Genomic DNA, 22,715 nt, shown 5'->3' with positions numbered 1-22,715 from the left:
AAAAACTGAGTTGGAGTGGGGAGGGGGATCATCTCATCCTTAGAAGAAGGTCCCTAGAACAGACCCACAGCTGGGGCTGAGCTTCTGGACCCTGGGCAGAGCTACAGAATCGCCCTCTGCTAGCGGGGCTGGCCAGCAATGCTTACCCCGGAGCTCTCTGTCTTGATGGCTTTGACATGTAGACAGTCCTCCACGGCCTGGCTGGTGCTACTGGCCTCAGCATTGTCCTCAGATCCACGGCCGCCGGGCTCTGCGCTGGCCTCGTCCCCATTCTCCTTGAGTAGTGGGGCCCGGAGGTGCACGTCATTGCGCTGCTTCTTGGTGACGTGAGCATCTGGGCCATGGACCGTTTTCACGTGCTTCCGGAGGGAGCTGGGGTCTGTGTATCTCTTGGTGCAGCCTGGGATCTTGCAGATGTAGGGTTTCTGGAAAGAGAATTAGGCATGTGTTACTGACAGAGACCCAAGGGCAAAGGTCAAGAATATACCGATGACCCCCCCCCCACCCCGTCCTCCAGAAGCTATCCCATGTCCCCTGCAGACCTTGCTGGCCCAGCTGGCAGGTGCTCTGTTGTAACCATAGCCAGTGCAGACCATGTTTCCATGCAAGTCAGATATATGGTCAAGGGAGCTCTTGCCCAGGAAGCTGGTGGCATGGGTCAGAAAGACCATGCCTTCCAGAATTTCTAGCACTGAAAGCAAGTATCTGAGTTGATTATATCTCAAGAGAGCACCAGTAACTACTCCCCTCTCCCTCCCATTTCTCTGATGAGAAAAGACAGGGTCAGGAGGCAAACACACTTATTACTGTGACCTGGTAACAAGATAAAAACATGGGACCCTGGGATCTTATCCCACTCACATCCTCAGACACTCATGCCCCAATACACATACATCTAACCTACACATGCTTATCTATGCTTACAAACAGATACACTCACCCCTCTGCACATATCTATAGGTACAATGCCCCTCCCACTTCCTCACATCTTTATGCATGCACACATGCATGTATGCATACATACATACACACAGATGAACACACACACCTTCATACCTATACATGTTCATACACACATAGCCTCCAAGGCTGGCTCTAACCCTGAGGACTTCAGAGCCTTTGAAAAGAATTCTCCTTCCTTCCTTCCTTCCTTCCTTCCTTCCTTCCTTCCTTCCTTCCTTCCTTCCTTCCTTCCTCCCTTCCTTTTATCTTCCCTCCCAGTCCTCCTCCCTCCCTTCTTTCCTATCTTCATTTCTTTCTGCCAGTACTAGGGCTTGAACTCAGGGCTTGAGCACTGTCCCTGAGCTTTTTCTCTCAAGGCTAGCACTCTACCACTTGAGCTATAGTTCTTCTAGCATTTCGGTGGTTAATTGGAGATAAGAATTTCATGAACTTTTCCTGCTCCAGCTGGCTCTGAACTGTGACCCTCAGATCTCAGCTTACTGAGTAGCTAGGATTACAGGCATGAGCCACTAGTACCTGGCTCCTTTGAACATTCTTGTACCTGCTGATTAGCATTGGAGCAAAGTCCTTTGGGGCCCACACAGTATCTAAACTGTTAGAAATGCTCTTTCCAAAGTCTGCCCAAGTGACAGTGGTTCTGTGGCTGGACTGGGAATGGGAATGGGGAGAGGCTGCATGGGCTCCTGTCCATTTCCCTCTGGTTCTGGCTTTGGGGAGACACAGGCTGCTCTGAGCCAAGAAAAAAAAATCTTTATTATCATTTTAAAAAACTGAGACTAAGTCTTGAATTCAGTTTCTGATGCTTTACATTCACTGTCAGGCACCCTAACAGCAGAGACTTGGGGGCACTGGTGACGTAGGCTGTTTTGGTCCATTAATAGGGAGCCAATGGCCTCACCAGGCCCAGACAGCACTAGTGGCTGGAAAGGTAACCACTAGCCATTTGATCCTCAGGAGCAGGCTGCTGTTCTGCAGCTGGACCCTAGCTTGTGAGTGACACAGGTACCATGATGTTTTCGGAATGGGACTCCTAGGTCCTAAACAGAGCACCACTTCATGCTGTCTGGCACTGGGGAGTTACTTCATTTCTCTGAATGTCGGAATCCCCATTTGCAGGACAAGCTGTAGAATCCAGCCAACAGCTGGGGGAATGAATAAGGTACAGGGCTTGTGTCATGACACATCAGACATTTAGAGATCAGAACAGACATTCTACTTTGATTTCAGCTCCTTGTGGACCTCGTGGTGGTTATCTGTAGCTATGACAGAGAGTTGGAAACTGAGGCACAGAGATGGTGAATGTGCCACGGGACCTATACACATCCTTTCAGAGAAGAGGTTGTGGCACACAGAGGAAGACTTGCTGTCCAGGCCACTGAGGGCTGGTCTGCTATGTCCAAGGATGTGCAGATGAGGGACGATGTGGGTGGCTGGGAAGCTGGCTGCCAGTTTCTGACAGGTGTCTACAGGCTATGGGAGATACAGTCAGGAGTGCCTTTGTGTACACGCTGTATACATGCCCCACCGCATTACCTCATTGGAGTGGGTGCGGTTCTGGTGCTTGGCGCGGTCAGAGGCGTTGGAAAAGGCCTTGTTGCAGCCCTCATGCTCACACACGTACGGCTTCTCCCCAGTGTGGGATCGCAGGTGTGTCTTCAGGTTCTCCAGGCGAGAGTAGGCCTTTGAGCAGCCCTCAAACTGGAATGAGGTCAGCGGGCCAAAATTGGTCAATGAGAACATCCCAGATCCAACACAAGGGGGCTCCACTGGCCCCCTCGCACCCCTCTCCCCCTTCCCTGATGCTCCCAGCAGCACAGATTTTAACAAAAATAACTTTCCAGAAAACTTGGAAAGGGCTGAAAAGTATAACCATTAACAACATGATCCAAGACCTGATGGAAGAGCTAAAAGTATATGTAAATGCATATATAAATATGGTTGTACATGTTTATTTTGATATAAATAAGAACATTAATACGCGATCAAGCCATCTTTAACCAATGGTCTTAGATGCCATAAAACTACAAGCAATTAAAAAAAACTGGATTCCATCAAAGTTCCACTTTGGTGTCTCAAAGGAACTTTTCAAGAAAACAGATAATTCATTAGAATGAGAGAAATAATTGCAGGTTTTGGATCTACTACTTAGATATATTGAGAACTCTTATAATTTAACAAAATGGTAAGTAACCCAAGTAAAAATATCTGCAAAAGACAGTGAATATACAGTTCTCCAAAGAAGATATACAAATGGCCAATCAACACTTTTATATTCAATATCATTAGTTATTAGGGAAATATTAATCAAAACCACAGGAGATATGATCTCACACTTGCTGAGATGGTTAGAGTAAAACAATTAGGATGTGCTGAAAACCAGACTCTTCTACACACAGCTGATGGGAATAGAAAATGGTGAAGCCTTTTGGGGAAAGTCTTTCAGGTCCTTGATTGTCATAGGATGGAGCAATTCTATTCCTTAGGGATACTACCCAGGAGAAGTGAAAGCATGCTCACACATAGGAACATAGGAATGTTCACAGCAGCATTCATTACTCAAATAGACAAAAAGTGAAAGCAATGCAAACTATCCTTTCTCCACTCATCAATGGAATATTATGCAACCAAGAAGAGAAACTATGGTTTCATGTTACAACAGGGATGGACTTTGAAAACATAAGGAGCCAGTGGTATATATTGTATGATCCCATTTTAATGAAATGTCAGAGGAGGCCAATCAGAGCGACGGAATATAGTTTGGTAACTGGCCAGCAGTGGAGGAGATAATGGAAGATGGGGAGTGACTGCTAATGGGCACAGGGGTCATTCTGGAGCGAAAAGGATTTGGTGGAGGTAACTAGTGGCTATGATGCAGAACTTTGAGCATATGCTAAAATCTATCCAACTGTACCTTTTTTTTCCCCAAAAGGGGTGAATTTTATGACATGTGAATATCTCAGTACAAACACTTGCCAGCAAAGGTAACATTTCTCATTGACTCTTGGACACTGCCAATTTAATAAGCCAGAATGATTTCAGGAATATTACCATGAGAACAAAATACATGTCTCAGGATCTATGGCATGAAGTGCTTCTGATTCTGAGGGTTCAGCTGCGATCATGTTAGTGGGCTGGATCACTTCTGCTTTTGACAAAGGAGCTTTTTTTTTTACTTTTTAAGTCCAAGACCAGGACTTGAACTCAGTACATGCAGCTTTTGCTCATTAGCTAGTGCTTTACAACTGAGTCTTGCCTCCAATCCCCAAAGGAGCAATTTCTGAGTGCCAAAAACTAAAGGTCCCACTGCTAGGCTTCCAAGTTCTCGTGCCTCAGTTAAAGAGACTGAAAGGTTGTTTTTTGTTTGTTTATTTGTTTCTAAATCTTTGAGCTCATTTCTTTTTTTCTTTTTTGCTTCAGTGCTGGGATATAAGTTAGAGTCTCATTCATGCTAAGCAAGTGCTCTACCAATGAGGCACACCTCCTAGCCTCCGTTTAAAAAATTAAGGTGACAAAGGTGACCCATGCTTACTCAAGTCATGAATGACCAGGATACCTCTCTCTAGATGTTACATAGCCAAGGCTCTCTGCTCAGTGTCCCCTGATAAGCCACCTGAGGGGTTTAGCTGTGCCTTGGGGCTCATAATTAAGACACAGCCATGGAGATACTGGCACACTCTTCATGTGGTCAGCTAGTTGCTCACATTTAGGAGAGGGGTTTTTTTTTGGGTGGTGTTACTAAAGTTTAAACTCAGGGCTTTATGCTTGATAGGCTGGTGCTCTACCACTTTAGCCACATTTCCAGCCCTGATTTTTGCTGGCTATTTTTTGAGACAAGGTCTCACATTTTCATTTTTTTCTGCCCAGACTGGCCTTGAACCTCCATCTTTTCACTTGAGCCTCCCATGTACGTGCATGAGTCACTAGTGCCTGCATCAAAGAGATTTTTGAGGTTCAGGATAGCAGTAGATGAGAGGTAACTAGGATCTAAGACGGGCAGAAAGCTGGGGTTTGAATAGGGCAGATGACCCACTAGCAAGTCCTGTCCTCGTACCCAGCCACGTGGGGCCCTGTGGCTCACCGTGCACTTGTGTGGCTTCTCGCCTGTGTGTCGCCGCATGTGGACCACCAGCATGTACTGCGCCTTAAATGGCTTCTGCTCCCTCGTGCAGGCCTGCCAGCGGCACACGAACTCCTTCTTCTCCCCGTGGATGTGCTCGTTGTTGATGTGCTGCCGTGACAAGCCCCAGGGTGAGATCAGCCGCCTGGCCTCCGTGCCCACCCCCTTGGAATTGCATTGCCCACCCACTGTGTACACACCACTGCCCAGAGGCCTACTCTCAGCTGACCATGGAACCATTCCAGAGACCTCTTTCTATTCTGCCTCTCCAGAAGACCTCACCTGTAGTAAATGCATTTGTTGCCCTCCTGGTCTTTGCTCCTGTGTGGGACCAGTCATTCTACTTGACCTTCGGTCATTATGTGAGGACCTTCACTGTCCATTCTACCCAGACCACCTCTGTGTCAGGTCAGGCCTGCTCACGGATCATCATCTGTGGCCATTAAAGAAAGCACTGTGGTGAGTCTGTGTCCCGTCTCTATCACTTGGTCATCTGAGTGACCATGTACCCTGCTCACCCCAGGCTGGGCTCAGGGGTCTGGTCCATGGGGACTTATTGATGTTCCTGAGCTACAAAACATACTTAAGGATGGCAAGGCAGACATATATATGCCCCTATGCTTCAGAGATTTTTCCATGAGATATTTTACTTTGATAGAAAAACAGTGACAGAGCTGCTGGCCACACTGGAAATCTTCAAAGGTATTCTGAGATCTGGGCATCAGGCATTGGCAGAATTTACCCCAGAAGACAAAAAGCCTTGGTATTGTGGCCTGAGCCACACCCCCAACTGACATGTGTACAGACAGCACCCTGGGAGCAAGGAAAATCTTTCATGCTTTGAACTTCTAGAGAAATCTTCTCCTATTAGCCTCACGTTCCATTTTTAAAGCCTTTCAAATGATAAAAATGCTTCCTGACAATGCCTTTCATTTTTCCTTATTGGTTTACTTAGTGACAAATTGCTAATAATTGACGGGGGCTCCAGCTCACCCGGGTGCCTGCACCATCCATCTTCCCAGGGAACTGGGCCAGACACAGCTCAGTAAGATCCTCTTCTGTCTTGTAAAGCAGTCTGCTCTTTCCAGGTGGGGTGGAGGTGACCGTGTACGGCCACAGGGATAGGCCTGCAGAACTGTCACTCAGAGGACTTAGGTATTGTTTGTTTGCTTGCTTTCTGGTAGTGCTGAGCATCAAACCCAGGGCTTTGTGCATGCATGGTAGGGGAGTACCCTACCACTCACCTACATCCCCGTCCTGCACACCTTTTCTTTTTCTTTTTTTTTATAGTGGTACTGGGCTTGAACTCAGGGCCTGAGCACTATCCCTTTGCTTTTTTGCTCAAGGCTGGTATTCCTCCATTTGAGACATGGCTTTTCTGGTTTCTTTTTTTTTTGTTTGTTTGTTTTTTGTCATGGGGCTTGAACTCTGGGCCTGGGCGCTGTCCTTAAACTCTTCAGCTCAAGGCTAGTGCTCTACCAACTTGAGCCACAGTGCCACTTCGGGTTTTCTGAGTGGTTTATTGGAGATAAGCGTCTCACGGACTTTCCTGACTGGGCTGGCTCTGAAACACAATCCTCAGATCTCAGCCTCCTGAGTAGCTAGGATTACAGGCGTAATTACAGCAGCATTTGTTTTTAATATTCTCTTCCTGGCTTCACTTCACATGGCCTGTTCCCTCATTTTCTTTTATGCTCTGTACTCTATATTTAGGAGTCTACTAATAGAAATGGTCCAGGTTTCTCCTGAGGCTTCTTCTCGGGTTTCTCTTGAGGCTTCCTCTCCAGTCTCTTTTCTTTTTCTTCTTCTTCTTTTTGGGGGTCCCGTTGTGGGGCCTGAATTCTGGGCCTGGCCACTGTCCCTCAGCTCTTCAGCTCAAGGCTAGCGCTCTACCACTTGAGCCACAGAGCCACTTCCGGCTTTTTTCTTTTTGCTTATGTGGTGCTGAGGAATTGAACCCAGGGCCTCAGGCATGGAAGGCAAGCCACTGAGCCACCTTCCCAGCCCTCTTTTCTTCTTGTTCCTCTTCATCTTCCTCCTCTTCCTTTTTCTCCTCTCCCCCTCATCCTCATATTCTTTTTCAAATGACATTATTGGGGTTTAATATCAGAGTCTTGTCCTTCACAGATAGGTGCTCTACCACTGAGCCATACCTCCAGCCCTTTTTCAGTTGATTATTTTTGATATAATGCCTACCTTTATACCAGGGTTAGCTTGGACTATGGTTTTCCTATTTATACTTCCTCACGTGGCTGAGATGACAGATATATTGCCTAATCACTGATCTAGATGGAGTTCTTTGAACTTTTTCCCAAGCTAGCCTTGGACTGTTATCCTCTAGATCTCTGCCTCTCAAGCAGTTAGGCTTGAACCACAGTGCCCAACTTCTAGCTCCTTCTTTACAGCATAAGCTCAGGAAGATCAGGTGCAACAGGAGCTCCATGCCTCCCCAGCAGGATGAGACCAGAGGCTTACATGCACCAGCTGCTCCTGTGTGTCATACTCCTTGGTGCAGTCTGCCCAGTGGCAATTGGTCTCATAGATGACCACCTCAGCCTCCTGCTTGCAGTCATCTCTGTCTAGGTCTTCCTTGAGGTCAGCCAGTTGCTCCTGGGGGAGAAGACCACACCTGTATGAGTAGGTCCAGACAGGGAGCCCTGAGGACAAGGTGCTAATAGCCCCATATAGTCTATGCCAAGGATCCAGGAGCAAGGAGAGTCAGTGCATTTTCTGCCAAGGGAAAACATGTGCATGCACACAGGACACAGAAACCACCTCCTTGTGATAAAATGGCTTCCCACACTAGGAGGAAAGGTGGGCTCTGTGTAGCCTACCTGGGGTGAAGGGCGATCATGGGCTTCCTAGATTCTCAGAGCCAACGCTTGCCTCTGCACTGCCATTAGGCATGTGTATCTTCCCTGGATATGTGCTAGCCTCATCAATTTCAGCGGCCCCTGATGATGGCCAGCATTGTGGAGACCATGCATCATGCTGAGATCAGTTGTGGTGTCAGCAAGGGGAGAAGAATTTGTCACCAACCCCTCTGTTTGCTTGACAATAACAGGACCCAATATATCATGAAAATTAAGTGCCCAAAGCATGCCTCGTTGAAAGATGGTCCAGTACATGTGGGGAGTCAGGGATAGGAGGTCCCGAGCATCCTTGGTAGTTATGCTGGGGAGTCTGCAGTAACAGATAGAGCTATGCCCCTGTGAAGGTTGGTGGGCAGGAGGCTTGCTTCTGAATCAGCAGAACTTATACTCTTGGCATGACAGGGAGGAGGGCCTGCCTGCAGCCATCTTGGGGAATAGCAGGGTTTTCAAAGGGATATACACAATGCTCTCAGATACAAGACAGGCTGGTGCCGGGCTCTGTGTGTGTGTGCGTGCGCGCGTGTGTGTGTGTGTGTGTGCGCGCGCGCTCTCGCATGCGCACGCTTCTAAATGCTATCTCTTAGTTTTTTCTACACATGGCTGATGCTCTATCACTTATGCCATACCTCCACTTCAGGTCCTTTGGTGGATAAATAGGGATAAGAGTCTCAAGTACTTTCCTGCCCAGGCTGGCTTTAAATTTTGATCCTCAGATCTCAGCCTCCTGAGTAGGTAGGATTATAGGCTCTTGTTCTCCTTACTCTTTTTATTTTATTTTGTTTTTATTTTTGGTGGTACTGGGGTTTGAACTCATGACTCTGTGGTTGTTAGGCAGGTCTTTACCACTTAAACCATATCTTATCCCATGTTTCTCACTCTCCCTTCAGGAATCACCCTCCACTCTTGCCCAAAGGAACTCAGGAGCTAGGCTGAATATCTGGTAGCTTGAGTTCCCCTACCCGTAAGGACCGGTGGCAATGGAAATGTGGTAGGGGCTGAAGTTCCAGGACAGCAGGTAAACTTGAGGGCTTGAGCCATTCAGGGCACATGAGCAACTCAGTTCAACCAGGCTTATGTTATTCAAGGCTGATATAGGTGAGGATATGACAACACACCAAGATAACACAGAAGAGAAGGTAAAGTTTGTTCATTCACCCATTCACTTACTCACTCATTCATTCAGCCAGCACATGTTTGATGAGCATGCCACATATATACATATATATACAAATATGTGCATATATACATATATGCATATATAAGTATATATGGTGCTGGGGACACAGCATTAAGAAGGTCACAGCCATGTGCCCACCTTGCCCACGCCACCCTATGATCCATCCATTTATGCATGTGTGCAGCCTTCCTTCTTTCCTTCTTCTCTCCCTTTCTTCTTCCCTCTGTCTTTCCTCTCTTACCTTTCTTGCTTCCTCTTTTTTTCCATTCTTCTCTCCTTCCCTTACTTCCTCCCTCCCTCCATTTACCACCAAGGTTACAGCCCAAATGGCAGTCAAATGAAGAGATCTGGCCTGGTCCTACACAGGGACAGTGAGGGTGGCCAGCAGGTTACCTGGGTCAGTCCTAGTGGAGAGGCCGGCCGCAGACCCTCGGTCTCAGTCTTGACTTTGCTGCGCTTGTGTATAGTGATAGGATTCACGGTGCTGCTCACAGCTGACTCGCTGCTCTGCTTGTTCTGGGTGAGGGCACAGAAAGCAGTCTGTTATATAGATGCAGAGTAATGACACTCAAAATTCTACCTCTGTCTCCACATAGCCTGCCTAGTGCATCTCTGTGTTTGAAGCATGAGAAACTGAGTCACCCCAGCCAGGGCCTGCCAGGTATACCTCAATTGCCATTACCAGTCTTCATGAAGCTGCTGCCTCCACCTCAGGACCTCAGGAAATAGAAGACCCACCCAGGCACTCTTGGAGCCTGTCCCAAGGATGCTTAACTTCTGAGCATTCCAGAGTAGAAACAGCCAGTCCAGGGGCAGAAGGGCTAGGGGCTGTAGTTTCAGGTGACCCTTAAAAAGCTGAAAGCAAGTATCTGAGAGGATGCTGGGGGGGCACCCTGGGGCCCTGGGATATAGGAAGGATATTCTGCAGGCATCTTGCCATCTTCCCCAAGACATGGCCACATCCACTTCCCACTTCCATGCACATGCCACTTGCCAGGGGGTGGCTTGAGATAGCTGCTTCCCTCAAGGATTCACATTGCATTATCTACAGTCTGAGGCTCTCAGGGGCTGTATGATTACTGGAGCTTGTTTGGCTGCACAGTGAGCATCTTGGGTAGTAGGGCCCCATCTGCATATGAACTAGCTCAGGCCAAGAGAGGTAAACAGCTATTTTTCAGCAAGCCAAGACCCAAACAGAATCTGAATCTTATCTATCTTTGGGCATCTGTGTCGCACTGTGTTAGGATGCACAGGCATGCCGAAGGCCCATTGGAAAGTTGAATAAGATGGTGTGGAAAGGCCTGTGGGAAGCCCTTCTCTAATAGGAATCTGCATTCATATGCTCATTTCTATATTGTGCACTAGGTCCTTACATGGTGCCACACCCCATGTGTTAGAGTGTTTCTCCATCTACTTATTATGCTGATGGGCAGGAAAAAGCAGACCTGAGATGCTGGGGAAACTTGTCATAGTCCCAGCCCAGGGCTCCTGGTGAGCAACTTTTTGTCAAGTACCAGCAGCTAAAATCAACCCACCAGCCAGGCTTGAGCCGAGTCCTCCATCATGTCTCAGCAGTGAACAGCCCCGATGACCGTCTGATGCCATGTGATAGTCCCCACCCCCCTGCTCCCTGTGTCCACCTACCTGGCTGGTGTCACTCAGGCAGTTGCTGCTGCTGCTATTGAGCTGAGTGGGTGCAGCATTGATGGAGGTAAGAGCCATAGGCTGCTGGGCCAGGAAGGTAGGTGAGGGCTGGATCAGGGGTGGCGTGTGTCCAAAGGCTGAGCCCAGGCTTCGCTGCTGATGGAGGATCTGCTGGTAGGCCACGGGGTTGATGGGGTGGGGGAAAGTGAAGGCTGGGCTGCAATGGAGAGCAGAGGGAGGGTGTGCGTGGGTCTCAGGCTGGTATTTCCTGGGCAGAGAGGACGCCATCCAAACAAGGTGGGCATTGTGCTATAAATGCACCATTACCATGGCTTTTCCTCACTCAGGAACCCGCAGTGGCCTCCCCTTTCAGCTTAGCTGCTTCTCCACTGGTAGGCTGGTCCCATCTCAGCCCTACACCTGGCCTCTCCACTGCTCTGACACCCATGATGTATTTCTGAATCATTGCTGTCTGCTTATCTGAGCCCCATTTGGCTTTGGAAGCTGGTTCTGATGTTCCCTTGTCCAGATCCGGAGTGTCTTTCCTGCTCACTCTGATCCCCTCTTTCCATAACAGGAGACAGAATGCTTGCTGGTCACCTGGACCATATCATGGAAGACCATGTGGCTTCTTCCTGCTCCCTTCAGCAGCACTGGGGTGGGAACTGGGTCTGTGTTCAAGGACATTTAAATGGTCAACAGCCTTGCAGGCTTCTGCTCTGGGTGAAAGGTTCTCTAGGAGCTGTACAGACATCCTCACAATACAGAGGCTCCAATGGTGTGACAGGAGCAAGGAGGAAGCCACAAAGGTCCCCTGGGAGACCCACAGCTAAGCCAGTCCAAACTTCTAACCCACAGGTAATATGTGCTAATTGTTTTAAAACATTCTGTTGGAGTGACTTGTGCAGGAAAAGATAATTGATATGCTTGTTATTCCTTCTATCTCCCCATTCTGGCCCAACTCTCCCAGGATTCCTAGCTACCCTAGCCTCTCCTGGAGCATCATTAAGTTTGAGCATGCAAGTTTCAGTCAAATTGGTGGGGATCTGAGTCTCAGAACAGTCATGGGTTGCAGAGGGGAGAGGAACAGCTCTGACGTGCTTTCATGCAGATGCAGCCATGGTGCGCCACAGCCATAGCAATGCCAACAAGAACTGCTTAGGACATGGGTCATATTTGGTGTGGCCTCCTATATAGTCAGCAGCTGTCTATCATAAGCAGTGAAATACTAAGAAAGCCTTCTTTGAACTCAAACATCTCTGATGTCACTGGGTCACTGTTGGTGACAAAGCCTAATACAGGAAGTGGTACTCCTGGGTAGGCACACTTCCAACATATCATAGTGATAAAATTGCTAAGTGTGCTTAGTCGCAAATATGGCAAATCCTACCTTTTTCTCCTTAGCTGACAGCGACAACTGAAAATCTAGACCCTTCCCACATGGCCCCTAGTTCTCAACTTCCTGCCTGCAGGTGGGGCTCACCTCAGGGCACCTGCCGACAGGTGTCCGTAAGAGCCGCTGGCAGCTGAGCTGCTGCGTGAGTTGTTGATGTAAGCCACCAGGGAGTTGGGTGAGGTCCGGATCATGCGCTGCAGGTCGAGGCTGGCATCTGAGAGTGGGGAGATGGAGAGCGCACGCTTGCGGCTCAGGCGGGGTGTCACCCGAGGGCTGGAGAATCGTGACACTGTGGGACAACCAACAAAAAGCACATCAGTGTTACCTGTCTTGGGGGGGGCAGGTGATGGAGCAGGTAAGGGGGAGTAGGGATAGGTAAGTAGGGGACAGGAAAGCCTGCTTGAATGGTGTCATGAAAATGGAAACTCTGCTGACTTTCTAAATGAGCTCTTGAATGTGGGAAGTAATCTTGTTCAGACTCAGTTGACTCATCTGTAAGATGGTACAGTTCAGCACACAAAATGGTATTTGGGAAGTACAGTGGGGTGTTAATGAGTAAATATAAGCCTTGGGCACATGTGAGTGTCTTGACCCTTAGACACAGAGGCCAGGGTACAATTCAGCAATGCGTAAAGAATGGCAGTGATGTGCATGAAGCAGGAGTGGCCTGGAAGGTTCTGCAAACTACACCCACTTGGGAAGCCAGCCCCAGGCCAAAAACTGGCTTGGCCACTGCCTGTAAGGGCTCTGGTCCTTCCACACCCACCACAAGGCCAGCCATTGCTATGCTTTGGATCTGGCATGTGTTAGAGACTTGATACCTAGCTTGGCACTATAGTGAGGTGGTAGAACCTTTAAGATTTAGGGCTTAGTGGGAAGACTTTAGGTCATTGGGGATGTGTGTCCAAAGAGTATCATGGAAACTCAGCTACTTCTTCCTCTCTTTTACTTCTGAAATGTGATATGAGCAGTTTTGCTCTATCCATGCTCCCACCACAATGTCCTGCTTTGCCACAGGTCTAAAAAACGACAGGGCCAACAAAAACCAGAACCTCCAAGGTCATGGACAAACTGATCTTTGAAAAGTACTCAGTTAAGAAAGTGAGCTAGAGTATTCTTCTTTCCTCTACATGTTCTTTCTTGTCATTATAAGCTCTACTTTTTGCTGTCTATTCCATTGGGCTCTGGGGGCTGGGGCTTACAGAACTCTTAGCAAGCAGAGGTTTGACTGTGTCTTCCAAAAGCTGATCGACTAGAAACTTTACCCCAAGTGCACTCGTTAGGGGCGTCTGGACATGGGCTTTTGGGAGGATATTATAGTTAGATGAGGTTATAAGAATTGGTGTGGGGCTTTATGAAAAGGAGACCTAGCTAGCATACTTCTTCTGTCTCTCCATGTGACAACTTCTCCCATGTTGTCATAGAAAACAGACCCTGCTAAGATGCTAGTGCCATGAACTTGGGCTGCCTAATCTTCACAGCCATGAGCTAAGAAAATCTCTATTCTTTATCAGTTTCCTAGACTGCAGTATTTTGCTATAGTAATAGCAAATGGCTTAAGGCAGGTGGGTATATAGAAGGTGATCCGTAGATGCCTCTGGAGACACTGGTGGGGGCGGGAACATAGTCAGACCACTCCTTTCTGTCTTAGCAGGAAGGATCCTAGCTCATATGCCTAAGGACAGGAGGAGGCACAGGGAAAGACAGAGCAGGCTTACTCCTTGCCTTTACAGAGGCCAGGATGACACCATGACCACCTATTCTGAGGGAGGATGCAGGCGGCAAGCAGCCCCCTCCCAGCTGGTCAGCATCTCTGGCCAGTGCATGTCAGTCACAACCTAGTGACATGTAGTCCCACTGCGTTAACAGCAATCACCATCCTGCCATGTCATCATCCTTACCAAACAGGTAAGGAAATTAGTGTTGGGAGGGCAGTGACTTTGCTCAAGGGGATTTGAACCTGGATTCAAAGGAACCCTGCTGTGTGGATTATCTGGGAACTCTATGGCCATATCCTCTATCCTCAGAGAGACTGGGTAAGGACCAGGCCTAGAAAGATGCTCTGCTTACAAATAACTTTAACCTCCAGCTTTCAGGGCTCTGAATGGTGAACTTGCTATAGCCATTTGCCTGTTCAGCCTCCCCTCCTGTCTGAAAAATGGCTCCAAGTCACCCCATCTGTATCTCCTCTACTCTACTCCTGCTCCATCCTACGAGCTCTTCCTTCAGTGTGGGATCTTCAGCTCCTCAGCACTCACCCAGTGTAGGACAGAGGATTCTGGTATCAGCCCCGCCCCCCATCTCCTCTGCCCCAGCCCCCATCTCCTCTGCACAGCTGAGCTTGCTCAGGTAGTTCCAGAATGGAACCCTTCTTTAAATCCCTTTTCTCTCCAGCTGGAGGCCCAGCCTGGCCCTGTGCTTGCTGGGATATCATTTGAGGGCCCCTAGATAAACTGCTGTCTGTCCAATCTACATTCCTTAGTTTTGGCCAAGATAGCTTTTTAACTTAAAAATCAGATCATGTTCCCGCCTTCCCCTCAAATTTCCCCAAGCTCCCCTCTGCTATTATAATGGGGGCTCACAGCTGGGCTTTATCTTGCCCCTCTGGTCTCCTTCTGCTCCCTCCTACACAGGGTCTATGCATGTGTGGCTTTCTCTGTGTACCAGCTGTGTTCTTACTAAACGGTCACCTCTTCCAGGAAGTCTTTCCTTTCCTCCTCAAGCTGGGCGATGGCTCCTATGGTCAGACCTATCTTTCCACAAAGGGTCGTAGTAGTGAGCCAACACTCTTATGGTTATCTGCTGGCTCTCTTCCTCTTCCTCTCCCTCTCTCCCTCTCTCGGTCTGTCTTTCTCTCTCAGGCATTAGAAGCTTAAGTCCTTCTCCCCTTAGCATTGTATCCCTGATGTTCAAGCCATGGAAAGGCCATGTGGTGACCAAACATCACCGCCATGACATCACGAGGGACAGCAGAGCTACAGCCCTGACGGAATGTCTCCTTAGTAGGTACCAGGGCCTGGATTGTGTCAAATAATTTCATCAGCTCAGCTGCCCCATGGTGGATGTTCTCCATCTTTTACAGAAGGCAAAGGTATGGGGGAGGCTCATCAGTGTGCTTAGGACACACAGCCCATGGAAGAGAAGACCGGGGTCATGAGGCTGGCACATGGATGCCAGGATCATGTGCCACTGTGGCTACACCCGGGGCAGGACCCAGAAGAAAAGAAAAGGTATAACTCAGCAGTTGACAGAGACACACAGAGAGCTTGCTAGCTGGCCACCTCTGTCCCTTAATGGCATTTTTAGAGCTGATTAACTTAGCCTTCTTGAGCCTCTCTTTCCTGATCTCTACAGTGAGGTCATGTGGTTTAACTTGGCAGGTTGTAATGATACACTGTAACTCCAGGTACAGGGCTTACAACCAGTGACATTCTAGAGGGAAGAGGCAGAGTCACAACTTCCTTAGTGCTGAGAAGCCTATTTTGATGGACAGTGTGAATCTACAGTCAATGAGGAAGGAAAGTAAGGCAATTCTAGAAAGGACAGTCAGGCCATGTGGCCATCCAGTTGCCACACACATCCACCCATCGGCTTCCATCCAGGATTCTCTTAAGCTTCTTGGTTCTTATTTCCTGAGTGTGCTGGTCATTCCTTACTTCAAAGCCAGCTGCAAAAGTCAATCCTCCTGAAGACCAATTGCTTACAAGTCACAAGGAGGGAAATAGAAGACACAAAAAATCTAACATTTACTAAAGGAAGAATACACACATCTTGTCATATATATATATATGTATATGTATATGTGTATATATATATATATATATATATATATTTACTGCTAACACTCTGATTACCACCCTCTTGGGCACCCCTAACAAGAGGAAACAGGCCAAATCTGACAGTGATAGTCATCTCTGTTATTCCCACCCCTCAAGGGAAATATGTGTATTAATGTGCCTCTTCCCTTGATAAATTACTAAATAGGAAGAAAAGCCTGGCATTCATTTCCCACGGTCTTGCCTATGATTTATAGCTTGGGGCTGGCAGAGCCACAGCGTCCATTCATCTGTGGAAGAGCTTGTTCTAATTCGGGTCTGTCACTAGGAGACAGGCCACCTGCTGTCCTCACCTGGCTAGAAGCCTAACATAGCCTGTTCCTGTCCCCACCTGTCTCTGGCTTTGTGTGTGTGTGTGTGTGTGTGCACGTGCATGGTAGTACTAGGGCTGGCACTCTTATTACTTGGCTTTTTTAATTAATTGGAGTCTCATGGACATCTATGCCCAGGTTGGCTTTGATCCATGATCCTCAGATCTCAGCCTCCTGAGTAGCTAGGATTATAGATCTGAGTCCCTATCACCCAGCCAATACCTGTTTCTTTCTTTTGCTCAGTCCAGTTTGCTCATTCATCCACCTGCCTCTTATGCAGCACTGGGGCATGCTAGGAGGACCCAAGGCTCTGCCCTCATAGAATTCACTGTCTAGGTGAGAGATGAAGTCAGTGCCCAGAGCCCCTGGATATAGTCAGCCTAGTGCTGTCTCTGGAGCAATGGGAAGGGCAGAAGGTACAAGGGCTGGCCCTTGGTCCTGAAGGCCAGGCCCTGACCTCTTCTCACCTCTGTGGCCTGGGGCTTTGGTCAAGCAACCGACTGTCTCAGAGCTAGTTCACTGCATGGAAGATGGGCTGGAGAGCCCACCTTGGGGCTGCTGTGAGCTGAGGAGCATTAACATGTCACTCAAAGCTGGGATGGGCTTCTGTGGCATTAGGTTGGGCACTTTCCCCAGGGCCTGCAGACTGAGAGGCAGCTCTATCCCGTGCAAGGACCCTGGAGCCTTGTCTGTACCCAGTGCCATCCTCAGCAGGGGGCTGGGATGTCCTTTCCATGGGGACAACAGGACACAGATTTGCAGCAGTGATGGAGGGCCCACCATCTCCAATGGCCAGGGAGCACCCTTGCATGGCCCAATCTTGTCAGGTCTTCTCTGGACTCATGGAATGCATACTCTGAAGAATCCAGCTGCAGAACCCCAAGTGCTCTCCACATGGCCATCCATAGCGTATCTAATCAGGGAGTAGAGGCAGCACAGACCGCAGAAAGAGAGGCTCCGGTTAGGGCTCTATAATGATTCCTAGTTACATGATGGGGGCAGGGCAGAGAAGTGGCTTTGCATGTTGATGTGTGCAGGTTTATCAGATAGCTCATACACACCACCCAGTGCAGGCTTGTATTCAGCAGCCTAACCTCCTTGGCCTCAGTCTCCCTCTCTGTCCCAGGCTGAGCCTGGAGTCTCAGCCTCTGACAGCCTCTCCCTTGGCAGGTCCTGCCTCTCTGTGCTGTGATCAATGTAACTTGTTTCTGGATGCTCCCTCCCACCGGATTCACAGGCAGCATAAAGAACGAGTGTCAGAATGGAGGTGACATCCAAGTCAAATTAGTGTCAATATGACAATAAAATACACTGCTCAGAGGAAATATGGGCTGTAAACAGTATTTCAATCGGAAACATTTCAATCTTCTCAATGGGGCGCAGGTGGGGGAGGCAGGATGTGGCGGCTGCAGAGCTGTGGTTAAATCACCAATATTTAACACTGTAAGGCAAGAAGGTGCTGCATTAGGGCCCTGGTGACAAAGAGTGAATTGTCACTACCAGAGGGGTGACTTTGACTTGTGTGTGTGTGTGGATGTGTGCGCGTGCATGCGTGCACACGTGCTGGTCCTGGGGTTTCAACTCAGGTGTCTCTGAGCTTTCTTGCTCAAGGCTAGCACTCTACTGCTTGAGCCAGAGCTCTACTTCCTTGCCTTTGGGTCATAATTAGAGAGAAGAGTTTCACAAACTTTCTTACCTGGGCTGGCTTTGAACTACAATCCTCAGAGCTCAGCTTCCCTAATAGCTAGGATTATGGGCATGAGCCACGGGTGCTGGGCAAACTTGGCTTTCTCAGCTGGTCTGTGACCTTGCTGTGTGGCTTTGCTCCCTATATGTCAGAACACCAAAGGACCAAAGGAGAAGTTGGGAAGTCCCCGAAGCCACGGAACAGCCTGGTCCTGCTTCAATTCTGACCCTCCAGGAAGATGGGCTCTGCATCTGGCCTCCAGTACCCTCTTAGAGGCCAGGCTCCCCTCAGTCTTTTTGGTTTGCTACAGGGTTTTCCACTAGTAAGGTGTGTCTCCCCAGGTGAGATGATCACAGGTTCCATGGAGATGGAGACAAAGACTGAGATCCTCCTCAGACACAGTCAAGTTCTCTATTCCAGGAAGAGATAGAAAGCTCCAGTTTAAGATCTATTTATTTATTTAACCCTAAAAGGTGAGTCAATTAAAAATATTAAATACGCAGCTACTCAGAGGACACATGATTTGGTCAAAATTATGCTGTGGTTGTACATGAGTGGGCTGGGCTGAGAGATCACCAGGCTTCCTCCTGCCCAGGCTGCCTCTGAGTCTGGCACACATCCCACCTCACACCTCCATGCCACATGCTAAACCTCTCCCTGCAGTGTTCCCTCCTTTCAGGACATGAATAAGTGTACCAAGACAGGAACCTGCCACGGGTGCAGGTAGGTAAGGACAGGCATTCTATGTTTCAACCAGGGGCTTCCACAGGCCAACACCCCTGCAGTGCAAGGGGGGACTGGTGTATTGGGTCCTGGTACCTTAGAACCAGGCCTGGCAGGCACATAGGTGCCAAATAAGTGTGCGTGCGTATGTGTGTGTGTGTGTGTGTGTGTGTGTATGTGAGAGAGAGAGAGAGAGAGAGAGAGAGAAAGAGAGAGAAAGAGAAAGAGAGAGAAAGAGAGAGAAAAAGAGAGAGAGAGAGAGAGACAGACAGACAGGAAGACACTATCTCCTAAACTCCCTATCATCTCTCAGGTCCCTGGCTCCTGTAGAGTTCATATATTCTTTAAACAGGAACTTGAATATATAGTGGTTCATGCTTACAATTCTAGTTATCCAGATGTGTGGGTTATAGTGCAAAGGCAGCCTGGAAACTTTTATCTCCAATTAACTAGAAAAAAGATGGAAGTAGAGCTATGGCTCAAGTAGTAGAGTGCCAGCCTTGAGCAAAAAAGCCAAGGGAGAGTAAGAGGTCCTGAGTTCAACCCTAGTGTTGGCACAAATAAAATAAAAATCAAATAAAGGTGGCTTGCTAGTATGAATTCACAAGTCCTACCGAGACACCTAGGACCCCTCCACAGGTGGTACCCAGAGCCACACTGCTAGTGCCATATGACAACCTGCAAGATTTCCTCTGTAAGTATGCCGAGGACAAAGAAACTCGATGGAAAGAGCCACTGGCACATGTCACTGCATGGACTGAAGATTCCCCAATGGGAGGAGCAGGGTGATTGCAGGAAATTTAGGGACTAACAAGGTCTACCCGGCCCCCATGGTTCAAAGGAGGGGAGGGGAGGGGCTGGGGATTCAGGCATGCTCCCTTAGACTCAGTGGAATGACACATTCCTCCCCCTCCCCCGCCCCCCCACTCCGGCCCGGTACTAAAGCTGAGCCAAAGTGCCTAAAACATTTTAAAATGATTTTGGGGCACAGCTCTGTGGTACAGCATGTGCTCAGCAGGTGTGAGACTCTGGATTTAATCCTCAGTGCGAAAGTAAACTTGCTTGGAATATATATATATACATACATATATATATGAAGTAGTGACAAATATAGGAGAGAATCCTGGGCTGGTTAGATTTCCTTGGATTTTAATGGTTTGGGAACCAAGGGAAAGGAGTAGCTTGCCTGTTCCTGAATGAGTATGTGGAGAAAGGTCTCTCCCACATCCCAGGCCTGAAATCCTTTCTCTGCCAACCCCAGGGTTTGGTGGAAAGAGGAGGGCAGGGCTGTGATGAATTATTCAACAACTAGTGATGATGATGATGATGACAATGAATACAATGATGATCATCATGAGCTCTCTCACCTACCCATGAGTATACCTCCTTTCTCCTCTGCTCCTCCAGCCTTGGCCTTCCTGTTCTCAGAGTTGCTCAACCCTCTCAGTTACTGCTCAATGCCAAGTGCCCTGGTGAACAAAGCTGCCTCCAGCTTGCTGCTGCTCTCTCACCCAAGCAGTTTCTGCCCTAATGAGTTTCCAGCTTTCCCTCCCATATTCTTCTCCAACTGCCACTCATTTGCTCTCGCCCAACACATACAGAGAGCTCCTCTCTGTCAGGTGCACCCCAGGCCTGGCAGGCCTGGCATCTCGCCATGTCTAAGAAGTACCAGCCAGCTATAGTTGGGCTCCTTTGAGTCCCACCAGTGGTACAGAGCTGGCTGGTGACCATAGAAAACAGGACGCAAGGCTAGTGGTGACCTGAGCCCCAGACCATGGTGTGGATCTTGACTTCTCTCTCTTCAACTTCGTAAGTGATCTAGTAACAAATCATGGGCTACTATATAATCTACTGAAATATGACCATTTCTGCTTCTACCAAATGAGTCTGCTTCTACCTGTCTGGAAATCAACTGAGTTTCCACTGAAGAAGCAAGCTCTCCTCACTCCTTGGCACACTGCAGCATCCCATCTCCAGTGTCTGGCACATCTCAACTGTCTGGCACAATCTACCTGGGAATTCTGGCCTCAGTCCAGACCTTCACTTGCTCCCCATGAACCACACTGACCTTTGGAGTTAAATGGCTTGCTGGTACCTCAGGCCCTTTGCATTGGCAGATCACTCTGCTTGGATGGCTCTTCCTCTAGACTTCTGCATGGCTCACACTTTCTAATTCTGTGCTTTATTATCATCTTTTTCCTCTCCTCAAATTATACCCTACTCAGTACTTCCTCCTCAGTTTCCTACTGTGCTTCTTGGTCCATTTCTTTTTTCCGTGTGTGTGTGTGTGTGTGTGTGTGTGTGTGTGTGTGTGTGTGTGTGTGTGTGTGTGTGTGTGTGTGTGTGTGTGTATGTGTGTGTGTGTGTGTGTGTGTGTGTGTTCAGGACCTTGAACCCAGGACTTAAATGCTGTCCCTGAGCTTTCTCACTCAAGGCTGGTACTCTACCATCTGAACCACAGCTCTACTTCTGACTAAGTGGAGATAAGAGTCTCACAGACTTTTCTTTTTCAGGCTGGCTTGGCTTCAAACTTTGATCCTCAGACCTCAGTCTTCTGAGTAGCTAGGATTATAGGCATGAGCCACCAGTGCTCAGCTTGCTCCCAGTCCACTTGTGTAACAGTTCTGCCATTGCCTGTGTCTCCCCATTGTACTGCGGCTTCCACCAGAACAGAGATGGCTGTGCTTCATCTGCTTGCGGTCTACAACCTCACAACTGGCTATGTGTTGTCTGGAGACTTAGTCTTCTTGTGGATGGTGGGGTGGCAGACACTGAGACAAAGTCTAGACTTCTCCCTAGAGACCCTGGCTTCAAAGAGAACAAGGACAGCCCGCTGTAGCCTTGTGGGTACCAGTCAGCGCGGACTCTTCATCCTGCTTTGCCCTGGCCCCATGTTCCCATCCCATACTTTTCCCCATCAGAACTTACCATCCACAGGATTGAGGTAGTCGTGGAGATGGGGCGCCCCAGTGGCACCCCCACTCTGCATTAAGAGGTCCCCATAAGGTGCAGGGTGGCCCCCCATGAGGGTCATCTGGTGGTAATAGTCGGAGGGGTTGGTGCCTGGGGCAGGGAGGCCAAACAGCCCCCTCTCCTTAAGGTGCTCGTGGGCCACTGTGGGCAAAGGAGAAAGAAGCTGTCAGAATTTCCTGCCCAAAGAAGCGAAGAGAAATCACACCCAGACTGAAGTCTCTTCTGGGACCCTTCTGCCCACCCCTTGCTGCCCCAGTGTCACCACTGAGCTAGGCCTGAGTTCAACCATTGTGGAGACACATGACTGGTGATGATGGAGACCAGATTCATCCCAGCATTCCTCCACTTCCTGCCCGGCCCCCACTCCCCCCTCCTCCAAGCCTCGAAGAAGCCCAGAGCCCCAGGGCAATAGGATCTGGACTCAATAGCTTTTAAAAGGAAAAGATGTGAGAGGAGGTACCACAGCAACAGCTTTGGGACAGGTCAGTCTCTACCTGGATACCCAGGGCAAGGTGGCCTGTGGGGAGTTTCTGGGTCTGTTCAGAGAAAGCTCTTTGTCTCTCAAACCTACCAGCCGCCCCCCCCCCCGCCCTTGCAGCAAAGAGCCTTGAGACCATGTGCTCACCCTGTAGTCAGTCCTGCCTGCATAGGGCTGAGGAAGGAGATAGCAAGCGTATTTGAGGGCCTGTATTTGGTAGGTGGTGTGTCAGGGAAATTCTGGGAGCTTGGATGTTACAGATATCTGATGAGAGTCCTAGGCTTTACTGAGTGTGTGAAACCAAAGGTGCTCTCTCTGTTTTCCATCTGTAAATGGAGGCACAAATGCTCTCCCTGTGGAATTCCTATTGATCATGACTGTAGTGGCCAAGGTCATGATGAGCACTCAGCACTCACTGGGACCATAACAGGCACACTGAAGGTTTGGTCATTCTCTTTTTTTGGGGGGGGGTTCGGGTCGTGGGGCCTGAACTCTGGGCCTGGGCGCTGTCCCTCAGCTCTTCAGCTCAAGGCTAGC

The 22,715-nt window shown here is 48.8% G+C and overlaps 1 protein-coding gene across 1 annotated transcript in view; it reads right to left on the bottom strand.

Annotated features, from left to right (window-relative positions):
• Positions 1-22,715, bottom strand: part of Gli2 (GLI family zinc finger 2) — a 174,049-nt gene that overhangs the window by 5,340 nt on the left and 145,994 nt on the right. The window contains exons 4-11 of the mRNA XM_013020687.1: positions 21,656-21,841; positions 12,258-12,459; positions 10,775-10,991; positions 9,524-9,646; positions 7,556-7,690; positions 5,042-5,191; positions 2,497-2,661; positions 147-425 (exon numbers count right to left, since the gene is read on the bottom strand). Coding sequence (XP_012876141.1) covers positions 147-425; positions 2,497-2,661; positions 5,042-5,191; positions 7,556-7,690; positions 9,524-9,646; positions 10,775-10,991; positions 12,258-12,459; positions 21,656-21,841 — 1,457 coding nt within the window. The remainder of the gene's footprint in view (positions 1-146; positions 426-2,496; positions 2,662-5,041; positions 5,192-7,555; positions 7,691-9,523; positions 9,647-10,774; positions 10,992-12,257; positions 12,460-21,655; positions 21,842-22,715) is intronic.

This window comes from Dipodomys ordii, unplaced genomic scaffold (genome assembly GCF_000151885.1).
Source record: "Dipodomys ordii isolate 6190 unplaced genomic scaffold, Dord_2.0 Scaffold52, whole genome shotgun sequence".
Taxonomy (NCBI): Eukaryota; Metazoa; Chordata; class Mammalia; order Rodentia; family Heteromyidae; genus Dipodomys; species Dipodomys ordii.
Note: the sequence above shows the minus strand (reverse complement) of the source record. Positions and strands in the feature narration are given on the sequence as shown.